Source organism: Drosophila sulfurigaster, chromosome 3 (genome assembly GCF_023558435.1).
Source record: "Drosophila sulfurigaster albostrigata strain 15112-1811.04 chromosome 3, ASM2355843v2, whole genome shotgun sequence".
NCBI lineage: Eukaryota > Metazoa > Arthropoda > Insecta > Diptera > Drosophilidae > Drosophila > Drosophila sulfurigaster.
The window spans coordinates 4865483-4887106 of record NC_084883.1 but is presented as its reverse complement, the minus strand read 5'-3'; the positions used below and the strand labels follow the sequence as shown (position 1 = coordinate 4887106).

The window sequence follows — 21624 nt, the reverse complement described above, 5'->3', positions numbered from 1 at the left end:
AAAAAGTATGTTAATTCATATTAAAAATATTTTATTTCACTTTAAGAAATAGTTTCTAAAATCTTTATATTTTTTTGCATTATTCTTTTTTCATTTAAAACACTTTATTCAATTTAATGGATCTTATAAATATAATCTGCTTTTTATCCAAAAGTATTGTATATTAATTTAAATTAAAAAATCTGACATCCGATATTTTCAAATTAATAAAAATCACTTATTTTATTGTAACTAAAAGACTTTAACAAAAATTTATTATTTTCCAGCCCAAAAATACTATTCTGTTTTATTTTGACTTTTGAAAGGTTCTATTAATAGAGTGTTGTCCATCTAACAGATATTTAATTACTTAAATATATCTGTAAAGGCCTAATTGACCTTCTGTTCAAATTAAATTACAAAGCGAGTTGAACTTAAGATTCTGTACAAATCTGATAACGAGTTGCGTTCAGTGTTTTCTGTTTGTGACTGACATCAAGTTAATGAAATTTGTGGCATCTTTTTATGAGATAAACGCAGAGAAACTTCCGATTTCTCGAATGTTGCGTAAACGGTGAGCAAGAGAACCGCAGAGAGATAAGCGAACAAGCGAAATAATATAATTAAAAGGATTGCAATAGTTCAAAACTAAGCGAGTGCTCGAAGCAGGCAATAAACTCAGTTCTCTGCTGAGTTCAGCAACACGCCTCAAAATAAACGCCTGCCTGGGGATCAATCAGAATCAAGGCAATTTTGGTGGCAAATGACAAGCTATTTGGCGCTGCTCTGCTTAAAATTAGCATAAGCCAATCAGTCTAACAGTCAACAGTCAACACAGAGTGCTTCTATCGGACCGTCAGCCGTGTGTCAACCCTTGCAGCACGCACCAAATTCACACAGTTCAAGCCAAAATCAGTTGACGTTAATTAGCGTTCGCAATCACTGACAAGCCCAGAGCATCCATTTGCTCAACATCCATTTACCTGCCCTTTGTGGCAACCAAAATTTGACGTAATTAATGTTTCCCTTCGTGTACTAAGCGTTTTTTTTTTTTTTGTTTTATAATTGTTTTCCCTTTTTTGTTGTTGAGTGCATACGCCGGGTTACAGCATTTCTAAATTTTGATGACAAAAGTTGGCATCGTTTGCTTTGTCTTCCACATGATTACCCTAGACAAATATTGTAGACTTGGCTCTGGGGCACACTCGTTGCCTGATTGGTTGCCTCTTTCACATGCTGCTGCTGATGCTGTTGCCACAAAAGTTTTTGCGGTTAATAAAATTGACGCAGCACACATGGTGTATACGTAACGTCGTAATATGCCCAGAGGGTCATATTTATATTTCGTGTGCGCTTGACAATCATTTGATTATTTTTCCGCGCTTTGTTGGAGTATTAAAACTGCGGCATAATACTCAAACACACACACATACACATAATACACGTGTGAATGTCTCTATTCATATTTGGGCAAAATATTTTGTGGTCATAAATGAGCTTAATGGCAAATACAAATTGTTTGCAGGCTTTTCAAACTTTAATAGACGAGGATTTTATAACATTTTCATTGTCCCTTACAGTTTATGCAAATTTACACTCATTTTTATGGTAACTGATTTGCATCTGCTCGCCTGACAGATGGGTGGATATCGATAATATTGTGGAAAGTTCCCAACTTAATGAACTGTTTACCCTTTTTTTTTTAATACGCAACCTTTTTGTGCCATTCGATTTGCATTATTGCTTCTAAGTCAATCAATCTATTCAACTACTAAGTATCTTATTCTCAAAGTCATTAATAAGTCGATTTGCTATTTGCAGTTTTTATAAGAAATTTAATCAAATTTTGAATTTGAGTTGTATAAAGAGGATAATGTGGAATCTCATTGAACCTATTAAGTAGGAATATTTCAAGCTTAACAAAAACTTGTCTTTGATATTCCTGCAAACAATATTGTTATATGTTGAAGACCTATATTAATTGCTATAGATTTTAATGACAGTTCAATAATTATTTCAAATCAAGTTTATAGTCAAATTAATAAACAAAAAACAGTTGTATAGCATTTATATACATATATTTATAGCAAGATAAATAAAAATGTTGGGCAGTTCTTTTCAATGAGTTTTAGAATTTCTAATAAGTAAATTTACTTACATGTTAAAACTTAAAATATAATAGAATCACATAGTCAGTGTGCGTACTTGTGAATATAAAAGAACTATTAAAGTGTAAAACATATTTTTAAAAATCTAAAGACCTTTGAAAAATTTGGGCATCCTTAGAATCGCATGCTGTAAACCAACATGACTTTCGACTTCAATAGAGATGCCATACGTATTCGCAATTGTGGTCATAAGACAGACACACGCACATATACGAATACTTATGTATATGTGTTTACTCACACACACACACATTTAAGTATGTTTAAGAACTTTTAAAGCGGCTTGAAATGTCAAAAAAGAGAGCGAAAACTTTTTATGTTTTCTCGTTTTGCCACTTGGCCATATGTCAGCCTTCGTCGTTGAGGCTGATGGCTCACTCTTGGGTAGGCTGACCATTTAAAAGCAATATATCCAAGTCTGAAAATTTCCATGGCAACTTTTGCGACATTTTCGGGAGAGGTGCTGCGGCGTGTGGTGAGAATCGGGAATGAGAAGTGAAAGTAAAATAAATAAATAAAAATTGCTTGTAGCTTCAATTGAATTAGTAATGGCAGCCGCCACGCGGGAAAAACTTTTTGCTTAGATGTTTGCTCATATAATTTCCGTGCTGGTATTTTTATGGCAGGCAAGAGGGACATGGTGACATGGTCGAGAAGTGGAGAGGAAGTGGGAGTGGGACGAAGTATGTTTGGTGGTGCATTTCTGTTGGACATGTTCGCATTTTAATTGCCAACAAATGTGTCGTCAGGCAGGCGTCTCTTTAATCTATGGCTGCCATAATTTATGTTCATATTTGCCAGCATTTTCTTTTGTGCTTTTATTTTTGGAAAATTCCCATTCCTTTGCCTTGCGGGCAGGTAATAATATATTGCATTTCATTTGGCCAGACTGGCGAGTTGTCAATAGGCTGGCCAAATTGATATTTATGTGCTTTGACGACTTTGTCGCCTTTCAATACCCTGCAAGAAAGTACACGGAACAGTAAGGTAGTTTGCCTGCATAGTACAAAGTTTTTGTTCTGGGAATTGATTTGCTCAATACAAAGAAGAGCTGCTTTAAAAATATAATTTCTTTCTGCTTTGAGAATGACTAGAAAGTTGAGTGTGACTAGAACTAAGCTTAGATAGAATCCAATATTACACACAAGGTTGCTAGATGGGCAGAATTTAGTTGGTTAAGTGATTAATAGATTATTAACACATTTCAATATCATATCATTTTTTAGTAGGGTATCTACTAGCAGTTCTTTCAGTAAATGAAACATTTTTTCGTTTCATAGAGACGTTAAGTTAAAGGTTCGTTTGATTTATGTACAACTAGGGCTTTTAATGCTGGCATGCTCAATCTTCGGCTTCCTCAGGCTCTAAGTCCCATTGTGACAGTTATTTTCTCCTAGTTGATTCGGGATTTATGCTGTGATTTGGTCACAATTTCTTAAGCTCTTTATTCAACTCACTTACAACATTGTTGGCGTCCATTGAAGTTTAAAGTTTATCCTCATTTGAATTTTTATTGTGCTTTTGTGGAACTTCTGGTTTCCGGCATTGTTGTTCGTTGCTCGCTGTTTGCCTGAGCTCAATATGAATTTCCCATTATAATTTCCGCTTCATTCAATTTTTCGAAGCATCTTCTACTCGTTTATCCATTGTCAACTGCAGCTCTCTTGTGTGCTCACTACTGCTCTCTTTTATTCTCATTAATGTGTCACTTACAGTCAATGTTTACTAGTGAAATTTTCTTATTAAAGCGCTTGACATCACATTTAATGGGATTTTTTCAATGACGTCGCCCTTTAAAGCACTCAAATTAATTCGTCATATTAAACTGATGAATGAATGCTGTTGCCCATTATTAATGACCATCCATTAAAGATTCAGGCTCAAACGCTGGCTAAATTGCTCAATTATGCCTTGGGCTGCCTCTGCGCTGGACTCTCGTATTGCTCTCGTCAGTTAATCAGCTGATTGCATAACAGGGGGGCAAGAAATAATGCAAAGCACATTATGAATATGGAGCAGCTGGAGCTGGAGCTGAAGCTGGACTCCGATTAACAAGCAAGGTCTATTTGTGTATCTCAACGAATGTTAATACGGTAATAGTATCTGCTACGGATGGATTGTTTTATGGGGATGATAAATTGTCAAGAATTTAATCATTAATGAAACCTATTTTAACATAAATTCCATGAAATGAAATGAAAATTATGTATAGGACATAAATTGTTACATTCTATTTTCATTAAATGTAATACATTATTTGAAATATCTCTAAAATTTTGTTCTACATTTTATTCTGGATTTTCTGAAATATATTTATATATACATTATTTTATATTTTACAGTAAATTAACTAAAGCCATTTGCAAGTATTTGATTCAGGGCTTTGCTGTTTTCTCGAGACATAATTAAACTTGATTATTTTTTTTTCGAAGCTCGTCCTAACTTTAAAATGTTGGAAATGTATTTGTAACGCGATATAAATGCCGCTCTGCATTTAACACCTTTTCATCAAATAATATTTGAAAGTGAAAATGTATATCATAGAGAATAATTGAGAAAATATTTCTTATATTTTCCATTGTCCCATTGTCTACTCACTTACAAATGAAATTATTTATTTAAACTCTCATGAGATGAGCAGACCACAAGGAGAGAACAAAGAACCATTGTGAATGAATGCATTTTAATTAGAAATCTATTTGTTTACTTACAAATACTTTTGAATAAACATTCAGCACATTTATTTGTAATATTGGACACATTGTTTTTTGCTAGTCACAACTGAATAAGTAGATGCACTCATATCAGGCGATTCGCATGAATAATCAACGAAATTCAATTACAATTTCCATTTGTATACGGCTAGAGAGCGGATAATGTCATTCCACCAAGCTGACACACAGTCATGTAGTCAGTTTTTTGTTTTCAATATTGATGTGGCATAAATAGGAAATTAAATAAATGCAAGAGGTAAAACGTGTGTTGCCAGTCTAGGTCCCAAGTCAAATCAAAGCCAAGGCTGAGAACGAGACTGAGAATGAGACAGAGACTGAGGCTGAGGCTGAGGCATTGACAGGTTGTCAATCGATGACATGCAACATGGCAAATGGTAAATGGAGCCAGCATCCAGTTATAGTCACTCAATCTGCTGATGCGGATAATGTGCCGGCTACGTGCGTAATCTAAGCCTCTGTTTCCAATGTTTCTCAGTCTATGAAAACTGCTCAGTCATCTGCCATCTACCATCCAACAGATTATGCCTATCTCTCTCTCTCTTTATATTTCTCTCACTTTCTCAGTGTGTGCTTGTGCAAAGGTAATCCAATGCCGAGCAGCCGACTGAAAGATGAGCTGCTCTTGAGCCTTGGGATAATGTTGTTATGTGATTTGGTTACTATGCACAAGTCTTGTTTGGAAAAGCTGGAAGCTAACATATTCGTTCGTCCCCTTGATAAATGGATTCGCTTGTCTCTTGGTCATTTTGTTGAATTGTTTGCTAATGTCAATGCTGGAGTTCTCACGATTTATAGTAGAGTTAATTTTGATAGTGAATTGAGGTTAAAGTCTTTCACATTAATCTTTTAACCACAATATCAATCAATAACAGCAACTTTTAGCAAAACTTTCTTTAACCTGTACAACATCATTTACTATTCATTGACGTCAGCAGCTTCTGAAGTATGACTTGTTTTTCTTATAAATAGTTAAGAATGGGTTTTTCCCACCTGCTCGGACAAAAGCAACAACTTTTTTCATTTGGCCACAAGTTTTTCCTGATTTACTCTCGTTGTGGCTGTTGCCCCCTTTGTCGAACAGCTACTCCAGACTCGAGTACACTTCGAGTTGATGATTAACTTTTTCGTCATTTATCATAAAATCATTGCTCCAGAACGAAGGAAAGAAAGGCACGAACCCACGCCCACCGCCCATAATCCGCCTTCCACTCGTCCACTCACTGACCACAAATGCTATAAATAATGCACTGAAATTGCAAAAAGAGATACGAAAAAAACAACATTCAAATAAATAAATAGATACAATATGCATAGAAAAAGATGTTGTTTCTTTTATGCTTTCTGCTGTGTTACGCAACTTGAACACATTGTTCTATTATTTGATTTTTTTGCTCCGTCTTCGGGTTTGAGTTTGCTCTCCGTTTCCATTCGGTGAGCTACATTTATCTTTTGGCTTACAAATAAAGCACAAAAAAACCATTTAATTTACATAAACATTCTCATCTAATACGAGTCACCGTCATGAGATGCCATACTTTTCTTTTTTCTTTCTTTCTTTTCACTACAGCAAAAATATTTTAATTTTCATCTAGAAAAACTTTTTTGAAGCCCTCAGCTGCAAACTTGTGATTGTTAATTACGATTTTTGTTTTTCAATGGAAATTAGCTTTATAAGTCAGAGATTTGCAGAAGGTGCTTTTGAAGGTCACGAATTTACGGGCTGAATCATCAAGTAAGAATTGAAGAGTAGTGATATTTTATATAATTTTTTTGTACACATTGCAATTTTCCTTGAAAAATGTAAAGTATTGAATTGTATTTCATTTTAGGATAGTGAAAAAACCCATTTAGTAGTAGGGTATAATTCTCAATTATTTCTTTTCGTTATATGCATTTTATTTACAAATATTAATAATTCGCCATTTTCTACAATATTGCCTCTTGATCTTGATCAATATGATACAAATATGTGTCGCTTTGTTATCGACTTCTTAGTTTCTTGGTTCTGTTATCAATACATTCTTAAATTAAGTGTATTATGTAACAAGAACTTACTAAGTAATTAAGTGTTGAGTAGTAAGTAATGATAGCATTATTTTAGTGTTGTGTAGTGTGTAAAGTTAACAAGTGCTGTGTAGGGTATTAAGATTAACGCATAATGAATGAAACAACTTTTACAATTTAGTATTATACAAAGAGAGCTCACATGATCTCAAAGATTTCGATAATTGCAGCGATCATTTGCAGATTCTCTTTGATTGAGAATAAGTAAAATTTGAATAATATACGACTGTACTTTATGTGTCTTGCACACTCAGCGCTGTTGGAACTAGTACTTAATCATAATAAATATGGAAGCAATTCACAGTCATTAGCAGCTATTGTTAAACATTTGTTTACATCAGCCAAACGAGCGCTTTTTGTTTTTCTTTTGCTCTGCTTGAATTTTTACATTCATCGTCTTTGCATATTTTGTGTTTATCTCGTTTCATTGTGTCTCGGTCTCTGTGCTAATGTTCTATTGACATTGACCGACATGTGGATAAGGAAATTGTCTTCAAAATAATTCTCTTGTGCAGTCTCAGTCTCGGCATATAAAGTATGTAGAAAGGCAGTATTTTTCCCCCATGAGCACACGTAGTATATTTTGTTCTCAGTCTGCACGTGGAGGGTAATTTACTTAGAGCTGTCGAAAATTGTTTGTCTTCCTTTGCGCTGGCAACCCTCTGTGCTGGTCCCCAAAATGAATTTGGCTTGAATTATGTGGACAATAAATTTCTGGGCTGCCTGTGGCTGCTGCTATTGCTGTTGCTGCCGCTTCTCTTACTCCTGTTTCGCATTGACTCTCAACTTTGATGGCGTGATTTTGCCAATTAGCTTGCCTGGACTCAAAAATGTAGATGTAAGCATGAACGTTCTGAACAGCCCCAGCTTCGCATTCCTGACCAAGAACCGAAATTGCTTTTCAATTCTGTGTGCCGCAAACAATTTAAGAGCAATTTCAATTCTGATTTTCTGCTTTGCCATTTGTTTATTCCTCTTTGGCCCGTGCTGAGGCTCGAGTTCCGTCGACATCAAAAATTTATCGCGAAACCTTCAATTGAAATTCGCTGCATTTTCGCCGTTGACAGATTGCCGCATAAGGTAGCAAAAAATCCAAAAGGCAAACCAAACAAACTGAGGGGAGAGGGCAACATTCTCACTCAATGCTGGAATACTCTCTTGTAGAACACTGTACTGTAAATCATGTTACTCCTAGGGGAGCCATATGTCATAGTTAACCAATCTGTAATAAATTTTCGATTTAGCTAACGTATCAATATCCATATGCAAATGGGCTGAATAATTTAGGGTATATGGTTAGAAAGTGCTGAAAATATCAAATTTATTGTAGCATAAATTTATATATTTTTTACACGAAACTGTAGAAAATTTGTTAAAAATTTAAATCAAGAAATTCTTTTTAAAGAACTTAATAATGCAATATTTTAAAATAATGCATTATTATTTAGGATTTAGATGGTAATTAAATTGATGGTAGTAAGAAAATATAAAATGAAAATAACAAAACTGATCTATTTTATTACATATAATATATAAGAAATTTATATTTACTTTCTTTTGTCTTAATTTTAACGGAAATGCAAACTTTAAAATGCGTTTTAGCTTGGATATAACACGTTTTTAACAACTTTACTAGATTTAGTTAAATTAATATGTTTTTACTGTGTTTTAATATACATATACTGAAGAATATTACGTATACGCTGTGTGTTTTCTTAAACATTTTCAACCTGGTTTGTGTGTCGCCCTTTGCATACTCTTACTGACAAAGGACGACAAGGTTGGCAACATACTGCTGCAGAGTCAAAGCCTGGTATTTGCAAGGGTTACAATCTTTGTAACTGTTTCATTTTTTTTTTGTTTTTTCTTTGGCTTTTCAGGCTGTCAAGAATGTGAGTTATGCGAGTTGGACTTGTTTCAAGCTGTTACTTTTGTTGTTTTTAGTTTCAATTTGCATTTGAGCGGCTCTGAAATGGGCTTAAAATGTATGCGTCTGCTTGTAGCTTAGTCGGGCAAAAGTGAGATCTAAAATTCGAATAGAAGATACGGTTATGGTGTGAACAATGTGGATAAACAATTGAGAAGCTGCCAATAAAACGAAATATTTACACTAGAAAATAGGGTGTGGATGAAGGGAAACTACCACATGAAATCAATTAAAATATTTGGAAGCAAGAAATAGCACAACACATAAAACAGCGGACGGAAAACATCTTTGAGCTTGTGCGTGAAAAGTAATTGAATGTGACCATTAAAATAGCGTATACGAGGCATACGCCAAGGAGAAGAACACGAAGCAGAAGAGAAAATGTTTTTTCGAAATAAATCGAAATGAAGTACGACTACTAAGTGGCGTCTGTTTATTTGGAAAACAAGCAAACAAACAGCCAAACACACAAACTGAAAGAGAATGCCAATTGAAAATGCGAAAATGTGCCACACACTGTCCATCATTGTGCCATCAAAGTTTGGCCAAAAGTGAAAATTAATTAAATACTATATCGAGTACACTGTGTGTGTGTGTGTGTTTAGCCAAGTATTTGCGTAAATTACTTGAATGATTATTTTTCATTTTATATTCTTATTCTCCTCATATTCATCGCTATGGCAGCAGCACTAAAATGGGAGCAAGAGCAGCGAGTGCTGTAAGTGAAACCTCTTCGGGCATTTCAAATATTTGCCAAATAATTAATCACGCCACGTCATGGCCCAGAATGGAAGCGCCTACGTCAGCGTCAGCATCAGTTCTTGTGCTTCGTTTTACTTCTCTCTATCTCTATCGTTCGCTGTCTGTCTTTGTCTCTGCCTCAACCTCTGTCTCTGTCTCTGTCTCTGTCGTTGACATGGCCAATGCCTGTTGCCCACTGATAAAATGAGCTCAGACTCCGACGACTCATACCAGATTATTATTATTATAAAATTTTAAATAAAGCCGACAGTTAAAGTTCTCTACACATGACTTTATTCCCTCACCTATCAAGTGAAGCAAAACATTCCTGATTCCGACCACAGCTTTCTGTTGCTGTCCCTGTCTCTGCCTCTGACTCTGATTCTCATTTAGATTCTACGTTGCTTTTGACTGACGTCCTTCTGCACCGGCTGCTTTCATGTTTGAGTATTTCTCTTTCAAGTTCGTGCTTATTTATTGCCCGCATTTAAACTGACATTTAAATTCAAGTTAAGTCTCAAATAAATTTCAAATGAATGTTTGCCTAAAAGTCATATTTGTATTCCAATTATGGAAGATAAATACCCATTATTGTTACTCAAAAATGAATGATAGTTATAACTGAATATTAAAATATTTTTGCCTTCTATTATTTGAAAGGTTTGAATTAAATATCTAGTTAGTTTAAGGTATCAACTTCTCTCTCTTTTTATAACTATGGCAAATTTAGTGACTTAATCTTCGCTCCCTTTGGCTAATTTCCCAGAAACAAAAATTTAATGTGGAAACTTTCTTAATCTTATCATGTAAATCACAACTAAGTTAACTTCCTATTTGAGTTTTTATCCAGTCAGAATTTTTTTTCCACTTTCTTTTTATTTTCCACTCTGACACCCTCATTAATTTCACTACTTGCTAAACTTGAAAAAATAATTTTCTTTTGAAAGTTTTGCAGTCGAAAGCACTCCCAAATTTCCCTCTGTTTATCTTTTGTCTAAATACAGAATATGTTTGCATTTTTATTTTGAATTATTTTTAAGAGAACTACTGTGATGAATGCATATCAAAATGAATATGTTTAAAGAAAAATTGCAATTTATTTAAATGAAAGACTGCAAGTCTCAAATTTGTTTGTGGCTAAAAATACATAAATTATGTTGGAATTTAATTCAAGCAAAGCAGTCGCAGTCACAGTTGCCCGGGCAGGAGCAGACAGGAGTGTAGAGAAACTCGCTTGGCTTCCAAAAATCCACAAGTGTCTGGCACTTGTTCTTTTTGTATTCCTTTTCAATCTTTTCCATCTCCGTTTGCTTGCCGCATTGACAGAAGTAGTCGCCCTTAAGGAGATTTTCCATGTTGCCGCAGCAGACATCTCTGATCAGCAAGTCAATGGGACTTGGATCGGAAGTTGCGCCTTTCATTGGCTGCGCTTTCAATAGAATCTTGTGCGATGTTCTGGCATTCACATCCAGTAAAATGGTGCACTTCAGCCTAGGATTATAAATACTCTTTATTCGTTTGTTGTCCACAAAGATCTCATAGTGATCCACATGGTCGAGGTCATGGATATACCAGTCCACCGACAAGCACCTCACGTCGATGCGCTTCACTTTGGTAATGCTGGCGGGAAAACCATCGTGTGGGGATGGCAGCGACTCTTTGGTCTCGTCCAGCTGATTCTCAATCCTGCATCTCGCGTATGTCATCGCATTGATGTCCATGAAGAAGCTCTTCATGTGCATCTTCATCTCGAGGCGTCTCTTGCCCTCGGGAGTTCTCAGAAAGGCAGCTCGCTTAATGGCGCATCTCACGGCCACACAGTGGCAGCAACAACAATCCTCCTTATAGCGTTCGCAATCATCTGAAAAAGGCTTATCGTCCTGCGCTGATTTTGCCGCAGCGCTCTCATCTGTCGCATCTGTTTTTGTTTCCGCTGCAGCTTTGGCCGCACTTTGGGCATCGCCTTCACTTGCCCTGGGACTCTTTGGTGGCGTTGCCGTTGGGCTTTTGCTGGCTCTTGCTTTTGACGATGTTGACGGTCGTGATGAGTTACTCACTGTAGTCTCCTCTGGCGTTGCAATGCTTACTCGCCTGGACATCTTACAATCTTATTTGTACTTGGATAACTTTTAATTTATTTCTTTTTGCAATCAAATGAATAATAATAAATTCAAATATAAATCCCTTTGTAAATATTGTGATAATTTCAAGAAGAAAATGAAATTAAACTCAAATATATCGAAATTAAATACGCATTGTTATATGTAGCTTATAATTATATGCTTAAGTCCCACTAAAAGGTCTCTCTCTTTTTTGCACAGAAATTAAGAAAAATAATAATGTGTAATTGATTTTTCTGCAAACAAATATTCAAATTCGAATATAAATTTTATGTGATAATTTAAAACAAGAAAGCTACAGCGTGCTTAAAAAAAGAGCCAAGCAACATTTTTGGTATACAAATATATTCAAAAGTATTTCCCAAATAACTTCTTCAATACAATAAATACTGTAGTTATTAATGTACATAAGTTATGTATCAAAAAGTAAGAAAGGTACCGTTGCGTGTGCTCGTCTGCACAACAATTCAAAAGTGATTTATTTTTATTAACTAACAGTTGAACAAAACAAACGAAAATGGAATTTTGTGCACTTTATGCCTTTTTGCGTCAACTCATAGTAAAATAATTTCCAAACACTAAACAGATCTTCTTATAAATACCCCTCGTAAATTATTTAGTGCGAACTACTGAAGTTATTCAAAGCTTGCTTATGCGCAATGTGATATTTACATTGGTGGCCTGCACTTGTATTACACGATGACATATTCGAGATTTATGAAAGATAAACACGAAACGGCATCGCTATCAAATCGATGAACGTGCAGGCTCACAGTTGCCAACATCTTCAATCATCTTCAATCATAACGAATTTGCAGAATTTCTACAGAACGCTTTATGACCCGAAATGGATGACCCAGTCTGTTCCAGTCAGGTTTCTGGTCGTGATGCCTGCCTGAGAAGATCGAGAACGAGAGAGGGCGATGAAGGACGATGGCAGGCAGCGTAACTTTGTCAATATTTATGTTCACAGCTTGGAGCTTGGGTAAAAGCAAATGGAACGCTGTGAAATTTGCATAATGTATTGAGAGGAGATGGGGGGTGAGCAGCGAGCGTGAATGGGAGCGGGAGGGGAGCGCATACGAAATGAGCAGCGCCCATTCACATTTTTTTTTAAAGGACAAATATTTTGAGGCCTCTCTAATTAAAATAGCTTAGAAGGCGTTGCATAATGAGCGACCCATTAGTCTGAATTTGCCAAGGGCTTCAACCAACTAAGACTTGCTCTTCCAAGTTGAAGTTGAAGTTTGCTTTTAAGTCGCAGGCAGCATTTCAGTTTTACTCAGCTCTGCACGGCTAGCCGATTTCTTTTCTTTTAGCTCATTATTCGGCTTGGCTGCGCATACGTGGCGTATGATTAACACGCTCGCCACATTACACAGCACACATACGCACCGTATGCCGTTGCTGTTCCCGTTGCCAGCTTACAAGAAAGAACCTGACATACACGCATGCACAAGTGTGCGTGTATTAAATTATGTTTGCTTTATGATTTATCTAACGGAGGGCTCGTAAGAATTTTGAGCATGTACTGCAACGCCATTCCGACAATATGTTTTATCTGCCTTTGTCTGCTTAGCAGCATCCCAAACTTTGCGGCCCAACGGGGGGCATCCTAGCCACGGGATATTCTCCCCCGGCAGCCACGCCAGTCAGGCAGTCAGTCAGCGAGTCAGCCAGGCATTTTAATAGACTTTCCCTCGCATCGTGTCGCGTCGTGTTGAGGCGGCTCTGGGAAAAGTAATTGCGTCGAAGAAACAGTCGCTGGTTGCTATCTGAGCTCACACTCTGATCCTTAAATGATAAATAAATAGGCGTTAGAATCGCCAATGCCTCAAAAGAGCGACTAAGAATTGCTCTGTGATTCTTGGAAAATGAATATCCATAAATCTCTCAGCTAACTCAATGTGGGAATTATTGCTAATCAGCATGGCGAGAGAGAAAATGATACATCTTCTCAACATTGCTTGCGCTGCGTTTTTTTGACACGAAGATAGAAGAAAAGCAATTGACAGGTCGCCTAGGAAATGTATCTCCCCAAAGAAAACTTTCTGAAATTGCCCAAGAAATTCAATTAAATTGATTGCGGTCGCCGCAGTCGCCACAGGGCATTTCCCCTAAGTTTAATAATATTTGCTGCTGCTGCCAAAATAAAAATAAAAATGAAACGAAACGAAAGCGCAAAGAAAATATGTTTAATACATTTCAAACTGCCACTTAAGCTGTGTCCTGCAATTTCTGCTGTTTTGTTTTTGTTATTGTTGTTGCTCTCCTTCTTGTTCTTGGTGTTTTCCCTGGAAAATTGGCGTGTTTCTGGAAATTGTCGTCAAACTTGTTTTCAAGTGCATATTTCATCGCCTGTGCGACGGGTATTGTGTGACATTTCTGTATTGGCTTCGACGTTTAACTTTTGGCAATTGCCCTGCTCTTGGCTTTGGTCTTGGTTTTGGTCTTGGTCTTGGGCCAGCCACTTCCGTCGCGTCAGCGACATCCGTTGCTGTCTGTTGTGAGATGTGTATGTGGTCTGTGTGAACGAATTCGAAAGTTTTGTAACTGACAAAAGTAGATAAAGTTTCGTTTTTTTTTTTGGGGGAAGCTGTGCGTTAAAAATCAACTGAAATACTTGGTGTTGCGTTGACAAGTTTTAAGGGCGCTGAATAATTGCTCAACGCCCAAAGCAGTCAATAAAACTTGGCTGGCCAACAGCGGGCAGTAGCAAACAGTAGCACGTGAAAACTTTACTTTAAAATGTACGAAAAATAATTAATATTGCGAAGCTTTTCATTACATTTGCTTCACCCTTGCCGGAAGTCACATTCAGAAATTCCCCGCCAAAGCACACAGTCCCGATGTCGCCTGACGTCGTATTCGTATTCGTTCTGGCTTTCGTTCTCGTTGCCGCAAGAGCTGTCATTAAAATGAGTTGCCAATGGCAATTGCAGGGTCCCCACTATTTACCCTCGACTCGACACCGACAGCGACGGCGACGCCGTCAAAGTCACCAACTCCGACCCTGACCGCAGTTATTAGTGCCAAAGCTAATTGCACTTAAACGTCGGTGCGCTTGACTCCTTTGTGCAAGGACCACAAATGCTTTGAATGCCCCAACAAAAAAATGGCGCACATTAAATTCATGTAAGTGCCCATGTCAATTGGGTGAAAACTCAATCCCATATCAAATGCTTAAACACTTTTATGACCTCCGGACAATAAATCATCAATTGTGCGCTAGAAAATTGTACAAATCATTTACAGCACTTTTATGCGGAGTAAGCTCTTACTTTTTTCTATGATTTATTGTTGCAATAAATTATGAATGATTTTGCTTGAATTTCGTCTAAATTCTATCAATATAAATTATCATTGAACAATGATTAGGCAATCAATAATCAATTTATGTGTACTCTGAGTGAAAATATGTTTGAACAGTCCTAAGGCTATTTGCACTTTCCACTTTTCAATTTCCACTTTGCCCTTCGATTTCTCTGATCTGCAATCATCCCGTGGCGTGCAAACATCAATAATTTTCACTTAGCTGTCCAATAAACACAGGATTTTATGCCAAACAAATGCAGCTGACCAGCTTAATGAAGCCACCTGACCAAGTACACATACATACATGTACTTTTATATACACTCGAATATGTATTCTCAGTATCTGGGCAATGCTGCAATTACATTGTGCTTTCCAATTTGCTAAGCTGCTTAGCCAGTCAAGCGTCTATAAATAGCTTGTCTCAATAGCCGCTAGAAGATTCCGTTCGATTTGCCAACAATTTGTAACAACATTTTGTTTTTCGGGTTCTTCTCAGCCAATGAATAAATAATACGCATACGCACTGTGGAACTGTGTGAAATTGTAGACTGCAAGCGATTGCCAAAAATCAATAGCAAATGAAACAAGTGATGCCTTCTAAGCACTCTAATATCGAATTGAAATTGAAGCGACCCGAAAGGCAAGCATAAGGCACAAAAACACAGACAAACACTTGTTCGCAGTCCATGGAATAAAACCACATCAGACGACTGCGTTGAGACTGCGTTTGCGATTACGAATGCGATTGAATGGGAATAAAGGCGCCTGATTGCGATTCGAAAGTCTTTTGTAGAATTTGCTCCCAATGAATTTGTATTATGTAGTACACAATGTGACGCCACTGAACGGGTTTGCGACACACACTTCCTCATGCTCTTCCTTCTGCTTCGTCCTTGTCCGTCTTACACCGGAAACAGCAGCTCAAGTCAAACAAAAACACCCCAAAAAGATAATAACAAAAAGGAATGCCAATACGCAGCTAACACAAGGCAAATGAATTCCTTGCAGCAACTGAGCCAAAAGCCATGGCTCAAACTCAATCAGCTTCCTTCGCTTCGATTGCACAAGCCAAAAATTCTTCAGCTGTAATCTAAAGCTGCATTTGCTTTGTATGTAGATTTCCGTCAGCTTAAAAGCAACTTTTCCCATCTTCAAGTAAATAGAATCTATAGATTGTAGTTCCCTTCAAGATACTTTACATCCGCTAACCATAGGTTAATAGAGCATACCCATTTTGAATTAAAGCAAAACAGCGGGGCATTATTATTAAAATATTCCAAAATATTATACCGCAAAAATACTAAAAATATACCAGATAATATACCATAGAGTGCGCAAGCCAAAGCAACTAAAGCCCCTAGTAAGTAGGTTTTGCTCATACAAAGTATTTCTTTAATAAATTCAACAATTTGCGACTCTAGCTTACGCTTGCTATTCAAGTTTTGTCAATTTGCGGGGGCAGAAGTGGGTGTGGCAAAATTCTGAAACAAACTTGATCTGCCTGCCAACATATTAAATGCTGTCGGAAAAAAAGATTTCTTTATCTCTTATAGTCTCTGACATCTAACATATATGAACTCCTACAGATGGTCGGACAGACGGATATAGATATATCGTCTCGGATGTTGACGCTGATGAAGAATATATATACTTCATACTATTGGACATGCTTGTAACATACATTTCCTGCCGGCATAAAGCTATAATACCCTTTTAGCCTATGGGTAGCTGGTAAAAATAGTCTGCCAAAATTAGGTAGATATTTTAAATTTATATTATTCACTAAATTTAATGTGTTGTCATGAAATATTTATTAGTTAAATGGTCAGAGTTGTACTTTAAATACAAAATAAACAGCACATAAATAGCATAAAATATTTGTAGCATTCATATATGAATAAATAAATAAATTGACTCGTAGTCTGACCACTGCTTTAATTTAGTTCAGTTTGAAAAGTATTTCACGCATCTTTCATTCAGCTGACAGTTGAAATTTATTGCTTCGACTACTCGTTTAAAAGGGTTTAAAAGTTGGACAAGTAATGACACTATTATCGTAATACTATAATGCTTCGAATGGCTTCTAAGTTGTAAGCTAACCCAAACAAAGACAATAAATGAATTAAATCGCCAAAGTCTTATTTGAGTTTCTGCTCGTGACATGCTTGAAAAAGTACTATTAAATTATTAACAGGATTTATAGTTATTTTTATTTTGGGTATTCAGAGCCCTTTCCTTGTTTTATTTTATGTTGTTTAATTTGAAAATGGTGTTCGATTTTCTATGTAACATTTTTTATTACTTTACATTAATTTGGGTAAAAGAAAAAGGTTCTATTGTCATGGAAGCGCCTCAAGCCACAGCCATTGCTTATTCGATGTGTGTGTGATGTTGCCCTTTTGGCAAAGGACATTTTTGCATATTAAATAAATAATAGACTACCCTAAGGGAGGGTTGCCGATGTGTGGGTGGAGGGGAATATATGCCGCAACATGTAGCAGAATTTATAGAACAACGCATTTGAGTTTATTACGTATACGCAATGTTATTTAAATTAAAGTTGCTTAAATCAAATGACTTTTACAAGTATTTGCCTCTCACTTTTGCGCTTTGTGTTTATGTGTTTGTCTTGTATTTTTTGCAGCATGGCAACAACTGGCGCCAGTCAAAGAACACAGCAAGAGCAATAACAACAGCAACAACAATTGTGGTCACAGCTAAAACAAAATGTGCAAAATAAAACACGCAACTGCGGCAGCAACACAACAACTACCAACAACAGCAAAAGTAGCAGCCACTCTACGGAAAACGTAGATGCCATAAACTGAATATCCCTTAGCAAAAAAGTGCACAACAAAAAAAACTTGAGCGCAACAACCGAGCAAAGGAAACGGAAGTGGCCACGACGACCACACGCACACGAAATAAGCAAAAGACAGAAAGAGAGAGAGAGAGAGAGAGAGAAAGAAAGAGGAAAGTAGATAGTCTGTCAGTCTGCTGCCAGCGAGGCAGTGTCACATCTTGCATCTTTAAAGCAAACTCCCAAACATGTACGCAGCGCTAATGGACATAAGCCAGACGCTTGCGGCGAGTCTGGCATATGCGCCGCTGGAGTCCAACGGTGCAGCTGCTTCTGCTGCTGCGGCGGCGGTGGCTGCTGCGAACTCAGCGGGCTCAAATGTAAGCCAACTCAGCAATTTCAGTCAGCTGGATGTGTCGGGCCGAGGGGCACACAACGCTAGCGCTGAGGAGGTATCGCAGTACGTGGATGTCTGGGATCGCCCGGAGACCTATATTGTAACCGTCCTCTTTACGCTCATCTTCATTGTGGGCGTGCTGGGGAATGGCACTCTGGTCATCATATTCTTTCGCCATCGCTCGATGCGCAACATACCGAACACGTAAGTGCCGTCATACTTGTAATAGCCATCCAGACCACCCACGGTGTTGGCTTGCTGGAGTCCCACCTTTCCTTTCCTTTCCTTCCTTCCGCTTGCCATCTGCCATCTGCCTCCTTCCTCCTAATCATAATCATAGCAAGCACTTAGTATATAAATAGATGTGTGTATATATATAGGAAATATAACCCAAAATTGCCACTCAACATTCATGGGCTGACTTATGAGCAGCATCTTTGATTTTATTGTTCCTTGTTATCTATCCCAGTCAGATACTTATTCTTTTCCCGCAACCAACAAAACAGCTGTCAACTTTTGGCCAAATTAAAAGTTACCAAAAGAAAATGTTCATATTTTTGTATCAGTCTCTCTCTCGAATGCGGCACAGCATGTGCTTGAGAATATTTTTGCAAAGCACATCAAACTTGAAGGAATTTAAAGAGGGAACCCCAAAGGGGTTCCCTTACAGCGGCCCATAGGTTCAAAAGGGATCAAACGAAAACATTAAAGCTACATCGCACATCCCTTTTCAATTTAAATAATCCCTATCTCAAAAATCCATTAAAATATTTGCGCACACACGAAATTCTTTATTTATCATACCCAATTATGCTTCTTGATTTATGCTCCCAAATGCTAATTATAATGCATCAATATTGGTTCAGCTAATTCCCAAATTAGTAATCAATGCTTTTCAAAGTTGTGCCGAGAAAAAAGATAGCATTCTTTTTGTATTGATTACTTGCAGCAAGTAACTTAAAACGTTTTGAAATTGTACATTTTTTGACTGCACTGGTATAAAAAAGTTCTTTTTTAATAAGCGCTTTAATACATAAAATATGTCAACTGAAAAACTGTAAAATCTTTTAACACTATGTTGTTTTTATTACTCAAATATAATTGAAAGCAATAATATTTATTATTATTTCTCTCAAGTTTTTGCGATGACATTAAACATTCACTGAACTCTTTACCCACACTGCGTATGTGTGATATGTTTTAAATAAGTAAAATGACTGTTTGCTCACATTCTGATATTGACAGCTTTTGCAGCTGGCTTAACACGTGCTAAGCTGCAAAGCTAGTGAGATAAAGCTGTTATATAAGTATTGGCAACCCGAGTTTGAAAACATTTTATGGCCAACAGCTGGCGGCAATTTCGGGTGCGGGGTGTGGCATATGAAAATGTTTATTAAGTTGGCAACTTGTACAGAAACTAACAACTATGTAACATGGTTTGCGGCATTGTGGCTTCTGTCTACAAAGAAAAATTTAAATAAATTGAAATGGAAATTCAATCAAAAGTTTTACACCTCAACGCGACAAACGCTGCAGACTTTGACTTGCGACTTTGTCTACGACTGCGACTACGACTGCGAAGTCAACTGAGCACTTGCATAACAAGCATATTTATTATAAATTGTCTTCACACCTCGACTGTCAATAAAACATGTTTCTTATGTGCAATCCTCCTTGAAAGATGCCAGAGCAAACTGTGTATAAATTGACAGATAAAGGGAAATATGTTAAGGGTGTCTGTCCAAGTCCAAGATGAAGTCCAAGTTCGAATTCGAAGAGTGCCATTGATGCACGGACAGCTGCTATTTGGGAGCATCCAATCAATGGCTAAGAATCATAATTTTCCCTCTATTGATGATAAAAGTTTTCTCTGAATGCGACTGTCTAGACAAACGTCAATTGACGAGAGTCAGCAATCACAAATTAGAGGCCGTAATGATACACGTTAGGGCCAAATGTCTTTGCTCTGGTTCATGCCATTTGCCACCTAAAAACCAAGTTCAAGCGTTTCAATGCCAACACAATTTGTGAAAAAGGCAACATTTGCCTCAGATTTCACTCACACACAACTTGGATTCCATTTGACAATGAGGTGGATAGTAGATACTCTCGGCTGTTGACTCGGCTGCAGACCTAACTCAAGGATTTCACTTTAAAATGTCCAAATACACAATAAAAAAATTTGTTCAGCAAAGTGCGTTTCGAATCGAGTGCTTTCCAAATGAGTACACACGAATGGCACAGAAATTCAAACAGAAACTGTATCACGGATAGTTGCAGAATCACAAACAGGAACAAGACCCTTCCGATAGCAATTCCAATTTCAATCGCAGTGCAACCATGCAGCAAATTTGACACGTTTAACTGCGTGTGTGTCAAGCAAAAGAATTAAAGAATTCTTAGTAAAATAAGGGATTTGGGTCCCTCACCGATGAAATGCGAAATGTGCACATTATTATCCCAATAAATACTTCAAACACTTATTTGTGGAATTAGTCTCAGAAAATAATATACATGAATTCGCAGTTGTTAGAGTAATTGTTATTAGTTATTCAAAATAGTCTTTTTATAACATTATATTTTCATTAAATTTACATATAAATTATTTTTACTCTCTATAGTTTTTTTTTAATTTAAATTTATTTTCAATAATAATTACGAGATAACCCTTTATTTTAGTTTGAAAATTCCTAAGTTTCGTTGAGATATTCTTAGTATTTCAAGAAATTTAGTCCATAATTTGCGATTCAGTATTCCAATTGCCTTTATAGTAGCAATTTAGTGTAGCATTTGTGAATCAGCATCATTATTTGAATTTTCAACATTGCATATTAAGTAGCTACGTTTCGTTATTGAACATTTGTTATTGATACCTAGAACAATATTCAGAGTATCTCTTCTTGTGAGAATAATTAAGCCTTGCTTTTGTTTTGCAAATATTTGAAATTACTTTTTGGAATTCCTTTTTCAGTAGGCTTTAAATTGGGAAAGTTTAAAAGTATGCACGAAAGTGTCTCATGCCAACACTTTCAAATAGTTTCAATGTATTTGTTTTCAGGTTGATTAATCAACTGTTATTTGATGTCCTAATTCTATGCAAGTGTACTTGTTTTTATATCTGCATCATGATATTTCCTACTTCACGTATTCTGATATACAAAATATAGCCCTTGACATATTTCAGTATTTCAGTATATTTTAATGAAATTTGTTTTAGAGTTGATTAGTTAATTACGTATAATTGCAAGTGCAATCGTTTTTGCTCACTACATAATATTTCTCCTCTCAGGTTACCTGATAAACATAATTATAAAGTTTGGTATATTTTAGCATTTTTTATATATCTAAATCGCGTTTGCAAATTTCCAACTATTTTT

General features: G+C 36.6%; 2 protein-coding genes across 2 annotated transcripts in view; one reads left to right on the top strand and one right to left on the bottom strand.

Moving 5' to 3' along the window:
• Positions 1-21624, top strand: part of LOC133843720 (neuropeptide CCHamide-2 receptor) — a 30736-nt gene that overhangs the window by 762 nt on the left and 8350 nt on the right. Inside the window, exon 2 of the mRNA XM_062277373.1 lies at positions 17695-18451. Coding sequence (XP_062133357.1) covers positions 18099-18451 — 353 coding nt within the window. The 5' untranslated portion in view covers positions 17695-18098. The remainder of the gene's footprint in view (positions 1-17694; positions 18452-21624) is intronic.
• Positions 10690-11836, bottom strand: LOC133843984 (uncharacterized). The gene has a single exon (XM_062277762.1). It carries the CDS (start codon positions 11711-11713, stop codon positions 10784-10786), a length of 930 nt encoding a protein of 309 aa, XP_062133746.1. The 5' UTR covers positions 11714-11836; the 3' UTR covers positions 10690-10783.